At 37.2% G+C, this 27,305-nt stretch overlaps 1 protein-coding gene across 3 annotated transcripts in view; it reads right to left on the bottom strand.

The window, feature by feature from the left end:
* Positions 1–27,305, bottom strand: part of SLC4A10 (solute carrier family 4 member 10) — a 162,266-nt gene that overhangs the window by 9,515 nt on the left and 125,446 nt on the right. For all 3 annotated transcript variants that reach the window (XM_066322888.1, XM_066322887.1, XM_066322889.1), the window contains 12 exons: positions 26,766–26,866; positions 25,190–25,364; positions 24,871–25,004; positions 23,529–23,774; positions 13,283–13,388; positions 10,506–10,667; positions 10,142–10,255; positions 9,477–9,638; positions 6,507–6,758; positions 5,222–5,290; positions 3,142–3,315; positions 2,399–2,521 (listed from right to left, as the gene is read on the bottom strand). In XM_066322888.1, coding sequence (XP_066178985.1) covers positions 2,399–2,521; positions 3,142–3,315; positions 5,222–5,290; positions 6,507–6,758; positions 9,477–9,638; positions 10,142–10,255; positions 10,506–10,667; positions 13,283–13,388; positions 23,529–23,774; positions 24,871–25,004; positions 25,190–25,364; positions 26,766–26,866 — 1,818 coding nt within the window. The remainder of the gene's footprint in view (positions 1–2,398; positions 2,522–3,141; positions 3,316–5,221; positions 5,291–6,506; positions 6,759–9,476; positions 9,639–10,141; positions 10,256–10,505; positions 10,668–13,282; positions 13,389–23,528; positions 23,775–24,870; positions 25,005–25,189; positions 25,365–26,765; positions 26,867–27,305) is intronic.

A 27,305-nucleotide genomic window follows, 5' to 3' on the forward strand; every position in this document is an offset into this window, starting at 1 on the left:
AAAATTAGGAGAGATTATTTAAGTTTGCACACAGTTTCAATACTGATAATACCGATTTTTCTATGAAAGGTAGTGAAACAAGAGACCCAAAATTAGTTTTCACTTGAAGAGAATTAGGGGAGAAATCTACCAAAACCTTATGTAAAGCAATTACAAATTTAGCAAATTTGTCTTAGCGAGAGGGGAGAAGAATAGAACACCTCTCAAACATTATGTCCTGCCAGCAAGAACAAAAGAAAACAAGTCCTCCAGAAGAGGATTCTCAATGTCCACACCCCTGTGGGTCAGGATACCCACAGCTAGGAGGTCAACAAGTCTTGGCAGGAAGGGAACCATCAAATCCTGCTCTGAATTGTTGCAGTGTGTGTGTGAGCCCAACAGACACCCAGAGACCTCCATATCTTTCTTCTCTTTATTAGATGGCTTTGTAACAGTTTTCACCAGTGCCTGTCTGAAAGCATGTGTTGGCTAAAAAGAGAGTTTATAATTTGCTGGCAGACCACCAAAGCCCCACATGCATCACAAACACTGATCGTTGGTATAAGCTGTAAGAGCCAGTACAGTTTTCCAAGATAGTAGATTTAAAGTTCTCTCTGCACAGAAATTTGTTTCTTCAATGTTTTATTCTTACAACTATTTCAAAAGTCACAGTATCTTTTTCTTCAAATGTAAAAGTCCTTTGTTCATTCTTATTTCAGAAAGACTTCATTGATTAACATCAAAGTGGCTTCCAAAGGAGGTCTGTGAGGAGAAGGCATGTATAATATCAACTATAAATGTACAAAGCCCTGGAAAAAACATGGCCTAAAAATATAAAAACAACTTAAGTGATGAAATTAGGATCCAATCAAGTAAGTTTCAGATCCTGTCAACTATATTTCTGAATATTCTTGTGGGTAGAATACTTCTATTTTTAAAAGCTGTGTGATAGCAACTCTCCAATTAATTCCTTAGGCTACATGTCAGAAGTTTTTTATTACTAGTTAATTTTGTCATTTCCAGGCTTCACAGCTTCATAAGTTTTTGACAGTTGAACAGTTTTAATAATAGCTCTAAATATTTAGAAATGCCAAAATATGTAAAAATAACCTCTCAAAATAGACAGTGAATGAAATAAAGTAACACCAGTAGATTTTCCCAGTTTTGTTTTCTGATGCTATCCTATCAAGCAAGGGAAGGAAAGTGACATATAACCAAAACATAAGGGTAACAAGGAATTCTTTCCAATAACCAGACCCACAAGAAGAGAGCTACCTTGGTTACTTCTGGTTACTCTGAATTGTGATGACAACAACTCTCTGGTCTGCTTTGATTCAAGGAAGAAAACAATGACTCACATATTTTAATTTCAGCCTGGTAGTTTTACAGGCACATACTAAATAGTAAATAATCATCTTGATGTTTCTTAGAGGTAAAATCTTTTCCCCAAAATATATTCCATGACAGTACATTGAATGTGTCAAGGAAATCAAAGTTAAGGGTTCTTCAGGTTACAGATGAGGCAGGGAGTTTTCAAAGGTCACAGAAGAGTCAATCTAAATTTAAAGGCAGAGTAATCTAGTTGCTATAGCTCCACATTGGAATTACTGGCTCATGTCCTGTTTCTGCAAATAAAGCTACTAATGAGAATCCTTAACACACACATATTTCACTGGTCTTGGATCACGTCTCAGGGCATCCCAAAGGACAATTTTCAAGTTGATAGGGAATTATCTGAAAAGCATATTCTTTGAAATAAGATGAGGAGTCCAGATCTGAAACAGCTGACTGGGTGGTAATGCCACAGGATGCAAGTCAGAGTCCGAGCATTTGGTTAACAGGGTTAGCAGTGTCACTGACTTTTTCATTACAAACTCCAGGTAAATTGTTTCTGCAGAAGCAGAGGAGTAGCTCTGGCCCAGAGTGTAACAGGGACACTGCACAGGGTGATGACATTGCTGAGCAGAAAGGGCACAGAGTGATGCCATGTGCCTGTGTAAGGCTCAGAGGCAGCTGGGACATCCACAGGCCTTAAATTCTGCACTTCTCAGCATCTTCTGTAGGGATGAGACCCAGCCCAGTGCAGCATCCAAGTGCCCATGGCTGAGATCAGAGAGCTTTCCTACAGGCATAGGTTCATCCCTGCACACCACCCAAGTGGCTCTCAGAAGCAATCCCCAGGAGTACTGTGAATAATATTTTATATGACCGGATGGCAGCCTAAGAATCTACATCCCCACCTAAGCCTATTGGATTTGTAACCTTAAAAACACTTATGCAAAATATGACAATATTACACTCAGATACCGTTAACAAGTCTGCCTGGTGCAGGGAATGTGCCTTATAGAATTTTCTCTAAATGTCCAAAGGAGAAATTGATAAATTGCTACACACAAAGAAACCTGGAATCATGACCCACCTCTTTCTCGGCATCTTCCAGTTTCTTTTTCTTGCTCTCAGGCATCAGATCATCTAACCAGCTGAGCTCCCGCTTGGTAAAAAAGAAGTCCATGAGTTTTCGGACAAATACCAAAGCTAGGACCTGCAAAGATATTAATTCAAAGAATTAGGAAATGAAGCAAGTAAATGAGACAAATACACTTGTAGAGGAGTACTTTCAAAAGTGACCAGTTTGTAGCTAGAATTTTATCCTTTAATTTCAATAATTTAACAAATGCTGTTCCTTTGTTCAAATGAAGTAAGGATGGAAGCATTTAACAATCACTGAGGTCAGTAAATATCTTTTTTTCTATTAGTGAAGTCATCAGAGAAATCACTTAAGCAGCAGACCATCTTTATTTCTCCCAAGACACAGAACTGTTAAGACTTCTCAGTTCAATAAGCAGTCTTCCTTAATAAGTGCATGTTCTTTCTGTAATGGGATTTAGTGGCATTCCTTAAATAAAAAATAGCAAATAAATTTTAGTGTTTTTCCTTTAAGAAAAAAAATTCCCTAGGAGAATATAAGTTGCCATATCCACATGTAGGACTCAAAAGACAGAGGTTAAATGTCAAAATTTTCATTACTTAATACATTATAAGTTGTCCTTGAACACAGAATCAAAGCAATATTATATTTAACTACCCCAAATTATTTTTTCTTCAGTAATAATTATCCACAAGTGAAAAGGGATTTTTAGAGGAAATAAAAAATTTACATACCATCATAGGAAAGACAATGGCAGCTCTTGAAACCTTTATAATCCAGAGAAGCACAAGACAACTCAGCTGAATTATAGTGAAGAGATGGACTTTTCTAAGAGGAACATGTCTTAGATAAATAAAATCTGGCTGGTGCTTTGCAGGCATCCAGAATAACTTTATCCTGTCAAAAAGCTGAAAGGGAAAATTTTTAAAGTTTGGATGAAAATGTAAGATCATCTATGCTGGTATTCACACACTGCCTAAGAGATCCTGAATATCCAAAGAATCTGGCTTGTTATTCTAAAGGCAGAATGACATAATTTCAGCAGCACAGAAGATACTCCCTCATTTACAACCATGAGCCTTTAATCTAGATTAGCCCAACAGTGGCAAAGGACTTGTCACCCACTGAGCCACCAGAGTAGGAATGAGAAACGCATTATTTAAGCCAAGTTTTATTACTTGCTTAGTCATACTTCAGTTCCTTTCCATTTTAATACACTTGTCTCCCTAGTTTGTATTGCAGATGTGCTGAGACATCGAATTCTGCTCAATTACATTCTATATAGCCATACTGTAAGAAATACCCTGTTCATTGGATGTTACACACAAAGAAGGTGGTTACTTTGAAATAATACTGCTAATGGTGAACTCTTAACATTAGGCAAAGCCAGACTTCAGAGTGGTCGTGAATCATTTGTGAATCCATCTGCATGGAAGCTGGTTTTCCTGTATTAGGAAAGCAGTTGGTTATCACACTGCTTTCCTAATACACCCCACACTCGTTTTTCAACAACTGAGCTCCGTCTCCTTTAGCACATCAAAACTGCTCATGGAGGGACCTCTGCAGTCTTTTATTTCCTGTGAATGAGTAAGTTTTCTTTTACTTCCACCAGGCACTTTATCCTAGGCTGTTTTCTTCTCCATATTTCACTTTATTCACAAAACCAGAAAAGAAAAAAAAAACAAAAAAAAAACCTCCCAGAAAGCTGACTGACTGCCATACTGCTAGGAATGTTATGTGAGAGGTTCCTGTTTTTCAGTCCTATTTGGCTCCATACTGACCTGAGACATTTATGTCATGGCACAGTGATGATGGTGATACACCAATTCTCCCTGCATGGATGAGCCATGCTATATTCATACACCCTTCAGCAATGTCAGGTTTTGGAAATTTTTATTGAGCATGTGCAAAATGCATTTTTTTTTAGGCTTATAATTTGGCCAGATTTGAGCAGATTTCTTTTTCACAGAAACAGCAAAAAGCACATCCTCCCACAAAAGCCATCTTATCAAATCTCCATTCCTTGTCCCAGCATGGGGGAGGGAGATAAGGAGGGGGATGCTATCACTTTTCCAAGTAAAGATAGCCAGATTTCAGCATGTCTTAAAAACACTCCTCAATAGTGTAGTGTACTTTCTCATACCCCTGTTCTGAGAAACAGCTGAACTATATTAAATTGAAATTATTTAAACCTCAGTAAAAGCCAAACTACATTTCTGAGAGTATCAACCCAAAGGATAAGAGATAGGCAAAGTTATAAAAGAAGAGTCTCTGAATAGAGACCACCCCAAAAAAAAAAAAAAAATTCCCAGCTTTGCCTATAAAGGGAGGTAACTTGTAATCAAATATTATGAAAAAAATCTGACATTTTCTTTGTTTTTTGTATTTGACCTTTTGCACAGTATAACTTGTGTTTTCACCATGTGATTGTTCTTTCTCAATTGTCTTGGAAGGTGTGTCAATGCCTCGTGGGCTAAGAGATTTGACTCTGCCATTTAATGCTGCAGTCAGCCAGGAGGAACAGAGCAGTCCAAGCCCAGGCTGAAGGCTGGAATCACTGCCTGGCTTCTGCCAGCTGCTCCTCCCCAAGGCCAATCTGCAGGAATGCTGCCCTTCCACTAGATTTGACCCTACACCCCGAAGTACTGTGGCTTGCAGCAGTTTCCCCTCCCTACCTGGAGTGTTTATTTGCACAGGGAAGACCTTCAAAATTACACTTTTGTTAGTTTTAAGCTAATACAATAACACAATAAGAACAGCTATATTTTTATAGAAAGCATCATCAATAACACACTCATCATAAATCCATTTTACCTGAATTCCCTTTAGAGATGAAGCACCCATGTAAAGAAATACTCCATAAAGTACTGGCATAGGAATAAACTGCACAAACAAGCAGAAAAAGGGAAGTGCATATTAAATACTACTTAACAATTTTAAATGCTTCTAGAAAGACATTCAAAGCAGTTTAAATACAAAGTGCCATATGCCTGCATTAATCAGACAAGTTGTAAATTCAGAGTCACTCAATTATAAATTAATAATGTTTCTCAGAGTGTAAAGCAAAAGAATCTGGTTCTGTAGTTTTATTTTCCTCTCAAGTATATTGTAATAACTGGCCATAATTCCCTATTAATAAAATTAACAGAACTACACAAAAACATGAAAGCCTTAATTTATACTTAAATTCCTTACTTTAAAGACTGCTCAGAAAAGTGTTCAAGGGACACAAAATACTTCTTACTGCTAAAAGTGATATTTTGTGCTGAAAGCATTTAAAAATGGGTGAATGATTCCATGGAATGATTTTTTAAGAAACTATTTTAAATGTTCAGGTTCTCAGCATACACTGTAGGTAAACAAGTATGTCCACAGATAAGAATCTGTTAGAAATACTAAATACACCAAATGCATGTTCTGTGTGTTTTCAAAGTGAAGGCTTTATTATATACTTAATAAAACCCTGCTGGGAAGTACAAGTTCTAAGGGCTTACTGGCCTCACTGCAACAATATGCAAGACTAAGTTCTGGTTTTACAAAAGCCAAAACTCTCACTGATTTCACAGAGGCCAGATAATTCTTAAAAAAATATTAAGTCTATACATGGTATTATATATGACTGTAACTAGACACCCTTTTTCAGGACACTTGTGAGCTGCGTTGAGTATGCAGGAAGTATGAGGAAATTTTCATGTTCATTTCCAAGAAACAAACCATAGAACTTCTCCTGCAACTATGAAAATATTTTTAAATTACTTGGAAACTACAATATGCTTTTAAATTATCTAAATAAATTTTAAATTGGTATAACAAGACTGTTTCATAATAATTTGCCACAGGCCCAAAGTATTGACAAAGTGTTAATCTTCATCTACTACAGCTCAATGGCAGAATTCCCTTGGACTTCAGTCAGGCCAGGTTTTCATTACAAGGTTTTTATTTAAAAAATGCTGGAAGTCCCTAGGCACTTTAGAATCTCACTGTGTAACATTATGCTAGTTAGTAATGTGCCTGGAAAGAACATTCATTAAATAATACAGTAACAACAGTGAAATGTTCAATGCAGTATTTTTAACCTTCCGTCAATTCCCCAAATTACCTTTAGAATACTTGTCAAAAAGACAGAGGAGCCCATAAGGATAAAAATCATGAGCCCTGTGACTCTTTGCTCCCGGATTCCAAGAAATTTTGGCTGCTCCCCTGGAGCTGAGCACTCTGATTCCAGTTTTAAGCTGTTCACATGGGAAATAGAGAGGACAGTGGCTGCAACAAACCATGGCAATCCCATAATAGAGCACACACCAAGCATCACTGCCACCATGAGTAGGTCGAGGTGGTATCCACATCCTTTCTGTTAAAAAAAGTAAGGATGGAAAGAAGATGTAAAACAACATCTGAATTAAGGAAAAACACTCCTGACAGGCATTCCTAATGAACAGCTAGAGACAATTAAAAATTTGAGACTTGTAGAAAACAAATAGCTCCCTTCTATGTGTTATCCAGGTTGGGTCAGTGGGGATGGCAGACTGGTTATCTAAGGGAAATCCCTACTAGTTCACACTCAGTGCCCAATGTTACTGGACTCCTTCCAGTTATGAGTTAAGTGTACCTCAAATCCACTCTGCAGTGGGCACCAAACAGCCTTCCTGCTAATAAAATGGATACTAGTAAGACACTAGAAAATACATATTTTCTGCTTTAACTAAGTCTCTTCTGTGGGTAACAGTAAGCAGACATCCAGCTGCACTGCCAACTTCCCACTGCACCAATCTTAGTAGACCCTCCATCCATTCTTACTAAGAGGTGGAAAAGTATGTATTTTTATTGGTCCCTACATAAACACCCATTTGCAAAGTCAGTTTATGCTAGAAAGGGCCATAAAACTACACTGATCCTTCTAAAGTTTTTTAAGATGTTAAGCACATGATGTACATTTTCACTAATGTACTTTCAATCTTAGGTAAGAGCAGATAGCCATAAAATAAGATGCATTAAATTAAAATATAAAATCAGGTACTGGTTTATGGATTTCCTTATTCAAAGATAGCATCATAATATCCATATGCAAAGTCAGTACAAAACCTTTGGGTTTGGATCATTTCTGTAGCGGTCAAATGCTAAATAAATTTACCAACAAGTGGATAATGGCTTGCTTTTGTGCTTAAAATCCTTTGGTCAAATCTCAGATAAATTTAAAAACCTGCAATTACAACTTCACTGAAAAAGAAAATGCATCAATACATCAAGCTTGGTTCTATAGATATCTGCTCCTATAGCTGAGTGGGATATTTCAAATATTTCACTTCAATTTTAGCAAGTATCCAGGACCTCCTCACAGCTGCAAGCAGCAGCTCAAGCTATTTTCCTTTAAAAAGTCAGGTAGTTAGCTATCTCCACGAAACTTTGCAATATGGCAACAAATCCAGTGTCATGGTCTGATGAAACAGTGATGTTCATGCAAACAATGTGAATATGTTGAACCATAATTTTGCCTGTAAACCCATGCAAATGCCTTTTGACATAAAAAAAGTAACTAAACTAAACTTGGAAGGGTTTGCTACAGAGACTGCCAAAAGCTGAAATGTGCACTATCCAGAATTTGCTATGGGAAGTATAAAAAAAGAGGGGAAAATGAGTTGGAAGCAAACAAATCATTTCTTTATGAAGACAACTTTTACTTCTAAAACGGGAAGCGTCTGGGTTTATGAAAATGTAAGCCACATATCAAAATGAAAATGCCATCTTATTTGCTTACATTATTTAAAAAGGGGGAAAAGTAAAGAAAATGAAGAGAATCAACTCTAGCAACCTTCCCTCACTCCCCAAAAGTGCTTATGAGTCTTATCTCTAAGACACATCTTGACAAACTCAGAGATGTGTCAAACACAGATATTAGTTGCAGGCACAATGCACTCAAAGAAAGAGTTTAATTCTAAATCCTAACAGAGACACCTTTTTTTACCTTCTGACACATTTATGAGGAATGTATCTGCTAATGCATACAGAATCCGAGAGCATTTCCTCACATTCATACATGATCTGAGGAACCTGACATATGGGAAGAAAAGGAAGCATAGCAACAGGTGATGCTACACCAGACCCCAGCAAAACTAAAACGCAGCAAGACAAGGGGGCAGCCAGGAGGACCATCTGACTCCCAGATGCCAGTGCTGAAAAAACACATTCCAAAGCTTGGCAGCAAATTCCTGCATCTGTCAAGTTAACCACATGCAATGCTATGGATTGACATGAAGAGCCAGGCTGACAAAGAGGGCAAAAAAAGAACATATCAAATGTCACAATCATCCAAGAAGAGGCAATGCAAAGTGAAGGTTGCAAATGCATTTGCTAAAGCAACTTGGGATTGGATTGCTGCTTATTAAAAGTATGTCAAAAAAAAGCCTAAGCTTGCTGCATATACATGTACAGAAACCTGCTGCTAGATTTTGCCCAACAGTTTTTCAGAGGGGTGATGTCCCTTTTTCTCTCTCCATCTGTAGGCAACTAAAGTGTTGGAGAACAGAGCAGGAAGTTGTCCTGTGTTGTTTTAAGAACCCATTGTGCCTCTAAGGCTCAGTTTTATTCTTCTCCCTTCTTTAACATAAGAAGGGCATTAAAAAAAAGGTAGGTAGAATGACAGAGAAGGATGAAAATAGGGAAAAATATCTTCTATTGCAAAATAACCCAAGTAGTTTTTAAAAATCCAATCCAGTAGAACAACACTGTCAATACCTAAAGAGGCAATTAATATTTTGGTATTTAGGGAGATTATTAACTTGAAGGCATTTTTGCTCTTTAAGCTGATGAATTCTACTTCTACTAAAGCACAGAAGGTAGCACTTTTTTAATTAAGAATCTGTGTTCCAAATAACATTCATAAAGTCTTCTGTAAGGCAGTGGATCACTGACACAGGGCACAGGTACTACACAGACCAACAAAGAAAAAAGCACAAAAATTTAAAGGGGTTCTAGATAATATATAACAAACTAGCATACACAAGGAGATGGATGCACATTACATAATCTGAAGCAGAAAACAACAGTGAAAGTATAAATTTTGACTGAATACCTTTAGTTTGTGTTCTTTTCTATTGATAATGACAGCTGTGATCTGCTGGTCCATAAAGATAAGGATAGTACAAAGCAGGGCTGGAATTACAGCAGCTATCACTGTCCACCAAGGATTAGGCCCCAAAGGAGTAATAAACCAGCCACGATCATCTCTGGTGGGCTATAGAAACAGTCATGCATGGCCAGTCAGAACAGCAAGGATCATTTACATTTCAATTTCACAAGAATACATACAAAACATTGTTAGGATATGACTTCCTTCAAAACCAACCTATACAGAGCACTAAAAAACATGCTAAACTTCCTCTGATGCAAGAACATGAAATTACATATAATAAAATCATCTGGATTGTTACACACTTGGTTTCACTTGATACAGCAAACCCAAAATTTGGAGTAAGCCCCAGAACATTACGGTAGTCTAGGATGTGGGTAATTTGAGCCTTGTTAATCTCTGCAGAGATAACATTAGGAAGCACAAAGGGGCCTGATGGGAGAGGTTCACTTACATTATTCATAAATCAGAGAGGTTGCATAATACTATGTAAACACAAAAATTTTAAAATAGTATCACTACTCCCTGATGATAATAAAAAATTATAAACCAAACATAGTGGATTTCTTTGCAAAATTATAAAGTAGTGCAATTTATCAACAACTTACCTTAAAAGCATTTGGAACCTGAAGTTTTGGTGATGGAATTCCAATGGCATAGTCAATTAAAACCATGGACAAAATAGTGAGAAAGACAGCAAAATCGCTGACAACAGAGCGTACCTACAATTATTGAGAGAAATTACAATTTTAACTAAAACCTCCAGGTGTGATTTAAGATTTTTCTTCACTGTTTCAGTACAGCTTACAGCTTTAGCTTACAGCTAAAACCATGCTTATTCTGATCCAAGTTTCTTACAGAGGAAAGATGCACTGTCGATTTCACCAGCAGTTAACTGAATTTGCAATGCAGATGGAATTCTCGCTCAGACATGCCTAATGACAACCTTTGAATTGCAATAATAGCACACACCTTTGTTGGGAAGTACCGGCTAGTTTTGAACTGCTTCAGTGTGGATGAGAGCGTTACTGTAGAGAAGAACAGGATGACAGACCAGAAGAGGACATCTGGAACGTAAGGGCCGTGATGACCACAGGCTCGCCCAACAAACTCACCGTGAAACTTTTTACATTCCTATCAGGGAGAGAAAAACAGTATTGCTCTAAAATATATCCATGCTTGCACTAACCTTTTCTTTGCAATTTCTTTCCTAAATTGCAAGCAAATTGTATTGCTAGAAATAGTAAAACGTCTACGTATTTATTATTTTAAAACTTAAAAGTCACTATGTGTGTATGTAGTCTGCACAGTAAATTCTCAAAGGAGCCTCTTTTTTAGCCATATTAAAGGATGATGTCGCTAAGACATACCATCAATAAAGTCATTAATAGAAAACCAGGGTTTTTTCAAACTCAGCAAGTACGCTGATTTATTTTCTGTGTACAAATACAGATTTACACTTACTAATACTCTTCAAGTGTGGAAAGCAAAGTTCAAAAGGCACAAAGAGAAAGGCTGGTCCTGGTGCATTCTCAAGAAGTGCTTTTTTTGTTTTCACTTCACAGGCGCAGCAATGAAGAAAAAGCTATTTAGGATGTGCGGCACTGGCCTAAAAGGAGGCCAATACATTTAATACCACACGGGGGCACCACATCCTGCAAATTGTCTTTTTCTTGAAAAAAGATCTGATAAAATGCCGGAAAACCCAAAATCTTTAAGGTCAATTATATTTAATATAATTTATTGTCAATATGCAGATACACTGGAAAGCGTTTCCAATACTTCTCCAATACTATCCTTAGTTGTCTAAAATCATAAAGAGTAGCTCTAGAATTGTGAGCTACCAGCTCTGGACTCACAATCTTTTCCTTATCCTTCCCAATCCTTCCACACTTATTAAGAAAACTGAAATGCAGCACCAGAATCAGGGATTCCAGGCAGAAATATCCTGCCAGATCAGGATCTTTTCATATCAAATCAAGTGTGTCATTGGTTTATCAGACTCACTGCACAATATCATACTATGGGAAACTTTGGGTTTAAACAAAGATTGTCATGGAAAAAAATCACACTTTCTATTTGGTGACTGTGAGACAAGGGAGCACAAAGCTTTTTATACTGGTATAGTAGTAAACTTGGGATGAAGTTCATCATATGCCTCCTGAAGGGGATTTTGTCACGATCAAAATCCTCCTCCCACTTGTTCAAAATCCTCTTCATACTTGGTCCAAAATCCTTTGCTCACACTTGGTTTGTCTTGATAGGAAAAAATAATCATTGGGTTTTAAGAAAGAATGACAATCCAGATCTTCAGAAACTTGAAATATTTCAACTAGACACAAGAAATATATGAAGATATGAGCAGTAAGAGAGACATAATGGGGTGAGTCTGACCAAATATTTACAGACAGCAATGTCTAATCTCTTACTGCAGCTCTCTAGAACAGAGAAGTTTTTTGATGATGCTTGCAAGAAATACACAAAAGTACAAAAAAATTATTTCTTTGACAACTATAGGGACTCATGGGAAAAGTTGGTCAGTTACACTGCTACCTGTGTAAACTCAAGTTTTGGTAATAAGTTTTCACAGAAGTTTTTAAGGGTTTTATATAATGCAGCCAGTCTTTTACATTTATAGTTAAAACAAAATCTGTTATTTTAAATCTCCTCAGCTGCAAATGTACTCTGAAAAACACTGTCAGAGATCTGAGAAAGTGAGAGGAGGAGTCTGCCCCTGCACAGATGCTCTTAGAGTGTGCTGCAATTTTGAGAATATTCATTCTGGACTGCTGGAATCCCTCAGGCCAGCAGTTCTCAACTTTCTTTCTGCTGTTGCCACACCAACAGAGTTGAGGAGCAGTCCCTGCTCAGAGCAAGGCGTGGAAGCGAGACAGAGCAGCCATGGAAGACAGCTCTTACTTAACATGAGCTCTTCTGCATTCCTGCCTTTGGAAAAAAACAGGAACTTCTGGAGACAGTCCACTGGATTGGCTTTTAAGTGTTCCATTTGATTATGCCTATGATTTGGTTAATTAAGTTTTCTCTTCAGTCTGGTATCTTTTGCACTTGATTCTCTTTGACTGTGTAATGAAATGATCCATTTGCAAGAAAAAGTGGTGGGCCAATCTGAACACAAGACTTTAATCAAGTTGTAAATGTCACTTTGAAGTGACATAGGAAAGTGTACTGTTAAGAAACTTGTTACACATTCATGCAAGCCCCACTGAACTGTAGCTTTATTCTCTTTCTCCCCTGGGAAAAAAATACAAAACTTATGTAAGAAAAAAGTGGTCACTGAAGAGAAAACGTTACGAAATTTCTCCCCATCCTCTTTTTTATAGCCTGAACAATTGCAAGAGTGTTTTAGGGGAAATAAATGCTTCTGATTCTTTCTACACAAGGGAACTTTGGTTTTGCCATCTGGCAGAATTTAGGACAAATTCATTGTCATCTGACATGTTTGACTTTATCTCAGCCAAGCTCTTGTGCTAGTGTGTCAAGAAGGTTCCAAAGCAGGGCATAAAATGCACAGACTTGCTTTAACATGTACTATCAGAGATTGCAAAAAAAGCTTACAAAAGGGGATAATGCTTTTAAGTCCAGGTTAATTTTTGTTAAGTATATTTTATTATGTATTTGAATAAATACGAGCAGGAAAAAATAGTATTTTTTAATGTATTTGTTGCAGCAAGATGGACAAAATTATCTATGCCTATGCCTTTATTTATTAAGTTCCAAAATTTACTTACTGACACAGTTAGGTTCCCCCATGGCACATCAGATGCAGTTATATTGTAGTCCTGCCAGTACTGTAAGGTTTTATTGCTAGGATGTTCTGGTTCCACACAATTGCATCTGAAAAGAAAAAAAAATTTCCTTAATAATAAAATATATATCAGATATTAATCCAAATTATCAATTTTATCATACACTGAAATTATGCTCTAGGTTGACAGATAATTTTAGTTCAAATGGGTTCAGTAAATGCATGCTTTGAAGCAGTTTGTAGTTCAGTAGCTAGTGCTATTACTAGTCTATCATTTGCTGTGAGGTGCATATGCATATATAGTACATAACATGACAACCACTGATCAAACCACTGACTACGTTTTACCACCTGTTTTCTTCCTTGTCTATTGATACTTCTGAGCACAGTTTGTAATACTGAGGATATGCCGTTCCTGTTGCACCCTCTTACACCTAACACTTCTCACATGGACATTAGATGCTATGTACAGTTCCAGGCTGATCCATTTCTCAAATAAGAAACTCTCTCTATCCTCTTTCTTTCCCAGATGAAGAAGTGCCTTTGCATGTAAAACTGCCCAACTACCCAGTCAACTGTCAGAGCTCTGAGTGTCAGGATTTCCAATACCAAAGGCTCTCTGAATTGTGTCCCTTGTTTTTCCTTTCCCCACAGCTGCTGTAAAAGCACACTTTTCATTTTGAATTGTGTATTTTAACACGCAAAATGTGACGAGGCAGTGTAGGAGGACAATACTGCAAATAGGTAATTTAAAATCAAAATTAAGTCTTTAAAGCCTCTGAAGCAACTGTGGGAGGCTTTTTCCTTGACAAAGCCTTCAAAACATCCAGGATACTCTGTAGGATCCAAGATGTCAAGTGCATTTTGCAATACACTTTAAATTAATCCTACATTAATAATCTATAGCACTATCCAGCCTGCTAGTATTATGATGTACTTATGATGACTTTAAATAAATTGTGTACTCTCTGATAAAGTTTTCAGGAGAATCTGGGGACAGGATAACATCTGACTATTGCGTGCAGAGCCACTGAGCATAAATTGCATTACAGCTGTAGCAGAATATCAGTTCATTCACTTACCTACACCATCTATTTTCTATGTGGCTGTTTATCTTTGCACAAAATTACAATACTCATCTAGAATTGTATGATTTTCTATATACGAAATTCTACCTTCTACATCATGAGGACACAACACTGACTTTCTATTTCTATTACTACACATGTGACAACAGCTGCATTTAATACATAGATAGGGAAAGATGCAGGTTGTCTTTGTGCAACTCCTTGCTTTTATTTTAAATGCAGCTATTTACAAAAGAAAAAGAAAACCCTTACAGTCCGTGAATGAAAAGAAGAAGGAAAAAAAAAAAAAAAAAAAAAAAAAAAAGGCAACTGCATTCAGGGCCTGAGCCAAAAGTCCTTGACTGGATCTTTCAAACATATTTAATATGCTTTGGATCAGGCCCTAAGTGCAGGATGAATGCTTGTTCAATGCATAGGTCCAAGTGTTACAAAATGGGTTAAATGAAGCCCATCACTACCAGTGAGCTACAGCAGCAGCATAAAGCCAACAAACAGCATGGCTCCATCACGAATTGCACGGGAGCAGGAGCACTGGCCGTTCAAGCAGCAATGCAGAGGTGGCAGTGTCAGGTCACTGCTGTGCCCTGTGAGCCCAGGAGCTGGCCCTGGTGTCCCTCTCCAATGGCACAGTGCCAGGCCATGGCTCCCGGTGTGACCACAGCAGGCCAGGGTGGCACGGGCTGCTCACCCAGCCACCTCCTCACTAGAAGGGAAGACTGTGCCTGTTGCCAGCATTACATGGTACAGCTCCGCTTGCTGCAAACTGCAAAATTACATTTAAAGGTTAGAGGAGGAGCCAAAATTTCTATATCCTCAGAAACGTGACAGTTGAAGCTGTAGTTACAGCTCAGGTAAATCACCTTCAGATGAGATCACCTGTTTATTTCTACAGCAATATCACATTCCTCCTGCACAGCATTCCAGTCTGGTCTTTGCCAAGTTTCACAGGCATTTAGCAATAGCAGACTGATCAGCAGCAGATAAGTGACTTGTGCAGATGACACCCACACAGACCAAAATCACCCTGCACAGTGTTTTTGTCACTGAATGGGAGCAGAACTAGGCTCTAACTGTAGAGATCAGATCCTGTTTCTACTCAGAAGACCATTCAAACAATGATCTCAGTGTTTTGATATGTACAACATTACATTGCTTTCAATATTGTATGTGTTTTGGCAACACTGACATTTTGATGTGAGATTGTATCATGGTATTACTGTCTTCCAGCATCCCACTAATTGCTTAACATTATAGAACTGTGAGATAGTAAAACACTCCCTGTCCATCCCAGAAAACACAAATGAAGGTACCATTCAGTGCCAAAACATAAAAACATTGTCTACCAAAATGTGTCATTTCATAGCAGATATAATTGCTTTAATGGTAACTATTTCCCAGCATAACTGACCTGCAAGGAGAATCTCACATTAATTAAATAATGTTTCCTACTTTATTATTTTTAATATTATAATCTTTCACTGCCCTTTTTACTTTGAGTAGTTTTGCCAGAAAAAGTAAAATATGCTGAATAGTTAACATCAACACATCCTTCTATTTTCCTGATAAAATATTACTCAGAAGGCTGGAATAAGCAAAAAATTATTTCCTCTTGGGGATTCAAATGCTCTTACATTCTTGTAAAGTTGTTTAAAGTGCTGAGCACTTGCCCATGACAAGGGATCTGTGTGAAGTTTATGCTTCTACCAAATGAGTAATAGATTATACCAACACCTGTATTTTCTAAGCAACATATTCAGCTTGAAGTACAGTACCAACTCAGCAATGTACTCTTGTGTCTTTGAGTGGTAAGTCAGAAATCATCTTCCCGATGCCAAAGGATTCAGAAGGATCCTTTTGATTCTCTTTCATCGTGGCTAGAATACAGGCAGGGAAGAACCTGATACTGGTTGTGGTAGCAAAAGCATAGGTGTCACCATGGGGGGGCAATCTTTGCTGCCCATTTCCACACATTCATTTCATCACATTGATGACAGAAATCATTCACTTTTTATCTTTACACTTTTGGATACTGCAAGACATTCTGATCTCCTAGTAGCAATTCAGATGTTCAAGTATGGGTGACTATACACAACACGGTATCTGTGACATCCGTGATGAGTTGGCACGTATGAGAGGATATTTGTGGACTCATGCCTTTGTTTTCAAAGCAGCTGGAGGCTGAGAGATCCAAAATGGCACTAGATACCCAGTCACAGGGTATGTGTATTTTAAATGTCTATATTTTGCAGCTAGACAGGTATCAGTGGAATTTTCTTTCTTTTAGGCTATTTAAAAATCTAATACAGCCTGATAAAAAGTAGATTATGCATCTGAGGTTGATAAACAAATCATTTCAGACAAGATGGTCTTCAGACAACTCAGAATTATTGTAAGATTAGAACTGACAAGATGAGAACTTAACAAAGAATAACAACCTGAACCTGCTAGCTAGAAACAATAACCAGAGCCCATATTCCAAATATTGCTCAAGAAATCTCTGGCAAATCAGAATGAAGAACAAAGGTAGATTAGAAATAACAAATTTAAGGACTGCATAAAAAATTAGTATCTCCTGGAGCTTGGCTCTCTCTCCCTTTTACAGGAAGATCAAAATTTCAGCTAAATCTTCAGCACCACTTTAACTGTAACAGTATAGGCAGTATGAGGTCACTGCCCACTTCCCTTCTTTGTCCTCCCAAACTCCCCACAATTTCTTTACTGTTTTAGCTTTTGGTTACTAAGTCTCAATTTCATTCACTTCATTAACTAGAGGCAGCCATCCTAACTTCAATGCATGCAACATATACAACTTGTCCTGTTTTCAGAGAACAGAGATCTGACAACAGTAACTTCCGGAAATCTCAGACAACTAGCAGTGTTCCTTGTTCCACAAAAGGAGCAGTTATGACTATCCTAATAGCACCAAAAAGACTTTTTGTGTGATCCCCCTTTCTTTGGACTATGGGAAAGGGAATATTAGTTAGCAAATTTAAACCCTGTCACTTTTTATGTCAAGTTAGGAAATATTTTCCCCTCCTTTTTAGATTAGCAGTAAAACATAAATATCATGCCTGCTCAACAACTAGTCAGGTGAAAGGTTCTGTACTAAAACCACTTCCATCCTGACTGTAATCTTCTGTTAACTGCAAAACAAGAAACTTATTACCTAGTATTTGTTCAATTCAAATTAACCTCAGTCTACTTCTTCTAATCCTTACAATATCCACCTCTTACTCCTAATTCTTCAGGTTGCTTCTACACCATTTTGTTCTCTTTACTCTGTCATGCATTCTCTGCTCCTCACACAAACTTTAATGCGACATAGTGCTAGTCCAGCTTCAGAAAAGAGCCTCAAACAGGGTTTTTTGAGTAAATAAAACACACTTAAGCAGTACAGCTGCCTTTGAAAAGCCCCAGGCCATTCACCCCTCGGCAGCTGCCATTTTTCAGTAGGCTGTTTTCAAGACTAGGAGGCATTTATTATTGACCATTGTATACAATCAAAAAGGCACTGGTTTGGATCTCTTTTTTTTTTCTAGCATTTACATATTGCAAGCTACGCCTATTTATACTAGATAAGGATATGATCTATAAAAGATGCAACTGCACCTTCTTCCTGATTAGTCAATATACCATTTCCCCTTCCTAGAAGGGAAAAATGCCTTTCTGGCTCACTTAAGATAGCCTGAGAATGAGATTTGCTCAATATGAATATTTATAATACTTAAAAAACTACAGGCAAGTATGACAAATAAGTTGCAAAATGTGCTTGTTTAAACAATATGTCTCACTGAATATCAGAGCATATTTGGTAGTATGAGTAGGAAGGTTTTCCCCCAGCACAGAGGACATTCTGAGCGTGCTGTGCAGTGATCAGGTAACAGAGACACAGGAGGATAACAGTATGAAATGGAAGATAACATCACCAGGTTTGTTTTTAAAGTAAGGTATATGTGTAGGTATTCTTTACGCTGCATTTACAAGGCTGAAGTATATTAATTGCAGAATGCTATGCATGTTTAGGTTTTCTTCAAATACACCATTTTTATGTGAATGATGGGCATTCACTGAATCCTTCTGTTTTTCTAAGAACTTCCATGGGAAGAGGACAACAACAGCATCATAAAATGATATTTTCTCTGCTGTCTCATACCTGCAATACCTGTATATCCCTGACATTATATTTACCATATTCCTTCTCATGCCAACCTTCATACCAACCAAATCAAAGTCTCAGTGGAGAAAAGACTGAGAACAAAATAATTAATAGTGATGGAAAATGGACTTGTCAGTTAAGTTCTATTCTCAGTATCATGAAATCCTTTCACAGCACAGCTGTCATGGCAAGGCAAGATTTTTTTCTTCATTTATTTATGAGATCTGCCATCCTGAATTACGACAATTAAGTTATGCAGCCCATCTCTGACAGTCACGAACATCATCAGGCATCCACATATATTCTCTAAGGTTACAAGTCTTTATAGTTTAGTTGGTTAAGTACGGGAAGGAAACAGAAAAGCCTATTAAAGCACCTAAACAATGCACTCAGCAGCACAGTAGTTTCACAGAGAAAAAAAAGATAAATCTGAGAAGGGGAACTGATGTTAGACTGAAGAAATCTCAAAGAACCAGGTTCCTTTAGATAGCACATCAGGAGGAGAATGTTTTTTTGTCAAAAGGAAAGTCTAGGAAACAGCTTAATAATCATATTGTAGCTTTGTTAACCTTGAACATTGGGTTCTATTAGCTCTCTGGTGCAGTATGCAGTCCTTGCATTCACAGCAGCACTATGGTATCTTACTGCCATACACACAAGTTCCTGTGCAGAAAAGCAGTCCAACTCTGGGGAATATTGACTATTCGTCTAAAAGCTTTCACTGTGAATATTTCCAGGGTGTCACTTCACCCTGCTTCCAAAGTTAAGAGCACATATGCTTGAGAAGGAAGAGGTTCAGTATAACACTGGTATAGAAATAATTATTGCAATACATTACAGTGCTACATGGTCAGCTTGAGTTTCAATTGTTCAGGTGCAATGCATCAATACACACTACTGTACTGTAACAAAACCACCCACGGATTTTATGGAATTCTTCCCAGATTTGGAAGGAACTGTGTAGACCAGCTCTCAACTACAAATGGAATGCTGTAGAGAATTGCTTAATAAGGAGATCTATTTCCAAAGTGGAGGGGATGCGTAGTAGGAAAGAATAAAACAAAGTGTGCACTTTCTGGCATCAAATGGAAGAGAAAGTCTGTTGGGTTGGGCAGGCACAGAGAAGTCTTGGAAAAAATAGAATAAAGAAAAGAAAACCTGGATTCTAAGGTTTGTTAAGACACAAAATGGAACCAGCAATTAAACTCAGTGATGGCACTTGCATGGTTCTGGGAAACAGAGGGATATTCTTAGAGAAGGACACACAAGGCATGGCACAATTACTTAACTGTGGAAAAAAAAACCTATAAAGAAGAGGAACAGAAAATCTATATTCATATCTAACTTCAAAGAAATTATTACAGCAAATGGAATTTCATTACATGCCTGGGACCATAACAAGCAACACTGTGCTCATCATCACTGACTCTTCTCATTCCACCTGCAGCTTAAGGGATACAGGATACAAATTAGGGATGGTAATTTGCATCCAATAATGACATATTTAGATTAATTTATCTAGATAATGGAAGATTTAAAACTTGCCTGTGCAAATAGCCGTATGAACAAAACTAATCTTCGCAATGCCTTCTAGAAGCAATGGTTACTATAGCCTGAAATGATACTGAGATTGACATGATCTTGGCTCCCTAATTACATCAGGGTGGGATTTTCTACTCCTAATGCTTAAGTGCATGTCAATACCAAGACAGATTGCAATATGCATATTACTATGCCAAGAAATCACTTTAAAATTATTCAATGTAATCTGTTAATAATTGAGTAACTTCTGGTAAAGAATTATTAAAACAACATGAATTCATCACTTCAAAAAAAGAATTAATAAAAACCAAAAATGTATATAAAATTCCTTTATATATCAAAAAGGTATAGAAAGAGCTAAGCAACCTCACCCTGAGAAATAACTGAACTTCTGTATTCTAAGATAGCTATCTTAAAATGCTTGTATTTTAAAAAATACTGGATTGCTTTCTAAATCACATTCATCCACAATGCTTATTCTGTTTTCCTTTTTAAAACAGTGGGGTTTATCTGCTCCAATAAGAGGTTCTCTTTTCCTAGCAAAAATAACATTCTAATATTTAATATACACATTAAAACTGATGGGCATCAGTGTTCCAGACAGGTTTCACTAACTGGAGATATATTTGCTACCAGGGTAGGAAAAAAACAGGAGGAGGAGAGTGCAGAAATAAGAGAGTTGCTATGCCAACCTACAAATGCTAATGGCATGACAAATACAAAAAGGTCACATTAAAAAAAAATAGAAAGAAAAGCTCTGATCAAGAAGTATTTGTATTTAATTTAATAAACAATGCAGCTACTTTATTCAAATTCCTTCAAAACAATGCAGTTTAAAAATAATAATAATAAAAAATACAGCACAGTACCACACTGAAAATCAGGTTGTCTTTGTCCTGCCTTTGATTTACCAATTAAATGCCTTATTCTTCATCATCCGTATCAAAAATATGGTGTTTTAGGAAAAAGTTACATATAAATGCTGAATGGGTTTGCCTGCAAGTAGATCATGTAAATATCAGAGGTAATATTTAAATACAGAGTAAAAATAAAATTTAAAAATGAGTAAAAAGTGCATCATGTCTGGTTTTACATTAATTAGATCATGCAACAAGATATTTTTGTCCTTTTGAGGTATAATTCTGTAACAAACTCAAAACCTTCTACTAAAATGCTAAATGCAATTTTCAAAGAAACCTTTAAGGAGGACTTTCAGTTGATTTTCAGATATTTGGGTGTGCTTGGGTAAAAACTGAAAGAAAAAAAAAAAAAAAGAAAATTCCAACTCTTATGAACATTCTTCCTCTAGTGTTCTAAGGTGTATTATGGCAGATATCCTGCACTCTCAAATATAAGAGATGCATGTAGTGCAGTCTTTTACACCAAATTCCTGCAACAGATACTGTTTGTAACAGAATTCAAGCCCAGCAAAACAGAAATACAGAATGGGTTCTCTTTCTTACTTGAAATAGTTTCAATCTGGTTGAAATACAAGCCATTTAAAATTACTATTTTCTTTGTCTTTCTAGTGCTCCAAAGAGAGCATTAACAGAATGCCAATGAGTTTTCCTGGGTCAAACTCATGTCCTCACCAGGGCAAAGGAACAGTAGTGGCATGTAGACAGACTACCTGTGGACACAGAGCATCCTCAGACAGCCTATGGGAGAAAAGAGGACGGATGGGCCACAGCATACACTGAAAATATCAAATATATTCAGTGCTCTGACCAATTTGTCATCAACTTCTTGAGTGGGCAACAGAAAACACAGAAATTTTACAGTATAACCCAAGTTTTATAGCATAAAATTGCGGATCCAAGATAGAGTTTTACATAAGCTTTGGTTGAGCATTCAAAGAGAAATTAGTTGCTTGCTCAACCTTTTGAAGATTACCCATGGCTAATTAAAGACCTGCCAAGGCTTTACCAACAATTAAAAACTTGTCTTTAAAATCCCCAAAGAGGAAAATGCAAACAGCTGTTTTAATTAGCAAAACAGCAGATACTAATTAGCTTCTGTAACAGACTATGCTGGTCCTTTAAGGACAGGACCAGTTTCAGCCCAAGTTTGTTACCCATTTAAACTACAAGTAGAAGGACTGGAATCAGATGCTGCAAGAAAAGCTTCTAATTCCTTGTGAAATCAGTATTTCCCAACTTCAAGTACACAAAAGAGGATAAAGAAAAAGACAAAAAATCCACGAAGCCTGTGCAATATAAAGGTCTTCAGAGTAAAATACCTACTTCTTAGAAGGTGAGTAAAGTTAAGAGGACATAACCTCAACTGCATCCATGGTCTATTCTTGATGGTTGTTCCTTTCTCTTAAAATTAATATTCCTTTGTCTACTGATCAAACTATTAAAGAGGAATAATAATATTTCCAGCATGATGAGAGTATGTCATGGCAGAACTATAGTTTCTCTAATTAAACTTTTCCATGTATTAAGGTATATAATGTACATTCAGATTTAGGATATGCTGACTATTTTTCTAGAGATAATATACACAAAGCTCAAATGTTTTCTCTGTTGCTGTGTTCTGTTTTTCCCAGCTTAAAATGCAAATGAGACATTTGGTTGAGACACTCCTGTTTTTCCAGTGAACAGAAGATGTGGCACTGTTCAAGCACTGTTGCTTTACAGCCCCACCCAGCTCATGCAGAGGGTTCAAATGGGTTCAGTGAAATAATAAAGACATTTCTGGAGAAAGATTTTCATTGAAAATGCTTTTTAATGACATTTATTTACTGATGTGAGCAAGCTTAACTGGCCTCAGGACAGACTAGGATCTTGTTCTTTTACTAGAACATTTTTTGTTCTCTTATCACAGAAACAGGTCTGTGAGGCTTTACTTCTCAATGAGACAATATTGATAAAAGCAATTCACATTTTATTGCCCAAGTAGATTATTACCTAACTAAAGTTTACAATAAAGTAAAGCTGTTTAAATTGACTTAGATTAAAAATATTTGTGTTAAGAGCAAATTCATTATGAGCTACTAAGATGCATCCAACAATTCCAAATCCACCTCAGCTCTTGTGGTATTAAATGCCAGGGAGGTTAAAATAAAGGAGGTACATCAACTTATAACCTTTTAGAAAGGTGAATATTTCAATTTGGGGGAAAAAAACAAACCAAAACAAGATAAAACATTATCTGAACATCTTGTTGCCATTGAAAGACTATAAATCATAAATACAAGATTACGGGAAGAGACCATGAGTTTAGTATCATTAAATAAAAATGAATAGAGAACTAAAGCTGAGGTCTAAAACACATTCCCCCAGTAACTACTACTTCCATAAAACAGCATAATGACTGAATAGTTTCCCCATGCTGCAACTACTGCAAACTTTTCCTGCTGTGCTCCTGCAGAGAAAACCTATGGGGAAAAAAAAAAAAAACACCAAACCTAACAGTTTAACAGAAGAAATCTTACTTACGAGTACTTTGTCAGCAGCTCCAAATTATTATGCATGTTGATTGGATATGTCTCACTGAGATGAAACAGCTTCTCTAAGGCCTCATAAATGAAAATGATGCAGATAAGAGAAGCAAAGGCTTCTTCAGTAAACCGGGTAATGTAGCAGACTAGGGAGCTTGCATCAGTTGCAACGAGGATGATGCACAGGATTGCAGTCCACAGCCCAATGCTGGCTCTCAGAGAAAGGTATGACAACCCGTACTCTCTAAAAATAAAAAAAAAATTTAACACACTCAACCTATTGTCCAGCCACAGTGAATGGAGACAAGGCAGCTGCAAAATTTCCTTTCTGGGGACAGTCTGAATCAGAAATTACGTACTTACTGTGAACAGAAGATCCTACCAAGTCACCTCCTGACCAGAGCTCTTCCTCCAAATAACAGGACACAAAGAGCTCTATCTCTACCTGAGCAGCTTTGAGAGTAGTCATACACATGAAGTGTATAAGGTCCACTCACTCTTTATCCCATATCCTGCTTAGTGAACAGTCAACACCTGCCAATTTCTTTTTAAGCCGTGAAAGAGTAGCTATAACAACTTTCATCAAAATTCTGTAAGCTTATTGCATATGATAATAGAGCTCCAAACACACCGTGTGACATGATCACAGCAAACTGAAAGGTCTGTCTGAAGGTGCAAGAAAATTTGAGTGCTAAGCAGGGTTTCCTACTCTGTGTTGTGCAGGAGATCCTGGTACAGAAGCCCCTGTCACAGCAATGAGGCAGAAAAGCAGACTGGAGAGAAGAGAAGCATGATGGCTTCCAAATGGAGACATAATTTTTACCCATATTGTGGCAGAGATATGTCAAGTACAGCACATTAGATTAAATGTGGCCCTGCTGGCACAACACTTCACCCTCTCTCTTTCCAGGTGAGGGAATGGCACTGTGTTTATTAGTGACTATTGAAAGAGGGCACCACTTCTACTGCACTTCTACTTCTTACTTTCTCGGTGAGAAGCAACACCTTTCGAGGCAGGGATGAGATAAACACTGATTTAAACGTGTTATCTCAAAGTAGAAAATTATATTAAAAAAAAAAAAAAAAAAAAAAAAAAGTACCATACCACCACAAATATCCTGAAGCTGTCATTCCTTTCAAAACAGCTGAGGGAAAGGGGAAAGGAGGAAGGAGAGTTTAAAAAATTTAAGAAAATTCACCTTTCTGCATTACCAATTCACTGCATAGTTTCTGGACTGTGCAACATGATAAAGGCAACAATTTAGTGCACTGCTTGGGATAAGTGGTGTCTACTTTTATCTAAGAAATGAAGGATGATGAATATCATGATTTTCACTTACTTGCAAAATTTGAATAAGATCTTTTCAAACACTAAAACTGGTCCCGTGCTGCCAAGTATAGTGAGAGGCTGTCCACCAAAAAGAGAGTAGGCAATTCCAGTCATGGATGCTCCAAACAGCGATTCTATTGCACTCTGAATATGATACAGAGAGAAGTGTCCATAAATTTTCAAACAGGTTCTTTTTGCAATGTCTTAGTCCGTAGCCTTCTAAACATTGAAACACCAATATATAAAAGTGATTCATGCAACAGTAAGGAAATACTAACCACAAAACTAGGAATGTAAGTTTGTTTTAAAAGTTCAGATTTAACACATACTATACGACCTTCAGTTGCTTCTCCCAGCAGACCACCAAATGTGATGACAGGAGACATGCAAGCACAGTAGAGAAACAAAAATGATGCCAGACACTGCAGACTGAGAGCATCCCTGAAGTCACTCCAGAAGAAGGGAGCTTTTCTTTTGATATCTAAAATTAATCCTCCAAAAAATCTAAAGAAAACATAGGAGACCTTAAATTAATTAAGGTGTCACACAAAACTTTCTTCTACAGTATTGCTTCAACCACACTGCAGAGAAGCTACTGTTCCTTGATCAAATGATACATACTCTTAGGTTTTACTCTTCAAAAAAACCTAAGTTTGTAGGACATCTGCCTTTGTAACTTCAACCAGGAAATTACTGTGGTTTTAAAAGAACAAATTTCCATGTCTCTTTTATAAATTCAACTAATCATCCAGACCCCAAAGTTCTAAACAATTGCTTGCTCCCACGCACTCTATCAAACTGTTTATTACACAAAATAATTCTTTACATTTGTTTAATTAGAGGGGAATCACAGTGCCTATTTGCCCACATATTTATATATAGAGCTTCACATTCTTTATTTGAGAACCTGTTCCTAAATACACTTGATGATTAAAATGAATATACACTACCATTTTTAAAGGACAAGAACTGTCATCTTCTGTCTTTTATACTGTGTCAGGTATAATCAAATATTTAGGAACAGACACTCCCTTAAAAAATACCATACAGCTAAAGTAAATAACCCCACAATGCTCTTTTCCTCACAGGCACACAATGTATCAGATGCTGCTGAAGTAAAGAAGGTGGTAAAGGTATATAGTGCTACTACCTCCTAAATATTAAAACAATCCTTCAAGCTGTCAATTAGCAGGTTCTCTGGTGAGAAAACAACTTCCAGCCAGACTGGCCATCATCTCCCCTGCCCCAGTGTGCACCAGCACTGCAGCTGAATCTTTAGCTTCATGCTAAATGTAGGAACAATATTTAAATATCAGGAGGCAGCAAAGTAAAAGAAACATCTACTGCTCAACTACACTTGCACTAAGACAACCACTGACTGCTGACTTAGACCCCACCTTATTAGATGAGAGAAAATAAGTATTCCTTGGGGAAAATTCTTCATTCTGATATCTATTGCAGCCATCACGGTAACCATGGCCTCATACCAGAACATGTCATGGCTTATTGAGGTAAAAAAGAAATGCTAGAGCTGCACAATCCAGAAACTTTAACTACAAAACACCTCTAAGCATTCATAATATATGGCACAGGTTTTCCTTCATCCTGCACAAAACTAAAAAACATTAATCAAGTTTGAGAAGTCTGGCCTTTGTAAATATTAGAGAAAGGAGCTTGCCATAAATACAATGAGAAAACTCAAACTCTCTTGCCCTCTCGTGCTCTCTGCAAATGAGCACGTACTGTCCTCTTCAGTTACGTGGCACATGTAAATGTGCCTGAAAAAAAACCCAAATGCCTGAAAGAAGTCATGTGCCAAGACACTTCTGAGCGAGAACCAGACCCTTGTGATTCCTTTTGAGCATCACTTTGAACACTTTAGATCTTGAATATGTTTTCACTAACTTTCCAGTGCGTTGCAGTTCTGGTCCAGAGTGTCCCCCTGGATGTTCTGCTTCCCCATGGGCTGCAGTTCCATTTGGCACTCCTGGGATCTTACGCTTCTCCTACCAGAAGGAAAAGATATCTCTCATGGGTTTTAGCACTGAAAACAGGCTCTGAAAATTAAAAGCTTAAACATAAAAATTTTATTTTAAGATTCGTCAACATAACCTCATAATAAGCGGTAGAGGAGTTCTATTACCAGAATAGTAAAAAGAATTGTGATTCTGTGAAATTTAAATAATTGATCACAAAAAATCTTGTATCAGAAAACATTTTAAAGAGTAACAAGCTTTGATCAATGCTTGCAATAAGCTTAAAACAAAAGCAAAACATTATTTGGAATAATCAAGGATGCTTAAGACCGCTTATCCCTGAATTTAGTATCTCTAGATACAGCTGCCTGTATTTATTCAGGAGAGAACTAGTACTGAACTGAACCAAATGTCATCTTTATACTGTATACTCGCAAGTCAAAGGTTCTTCTAAAGAAAATTAACCTAA

This window comes from Sylvia atricapilla, chromosome 7, assembly GCF_009819655.1.
Source record: "Sylvia atricapilla isolate bSylAtr1 chromosome 7, bSylAtr1.pri, whole genome shotgun sequence".
Lineage (NCBI taxonomy): Eukaryota > Metazoa > Chordata > Aves > Passeriformes > Sylviidae > Sylvia > Sylvia atricapilla.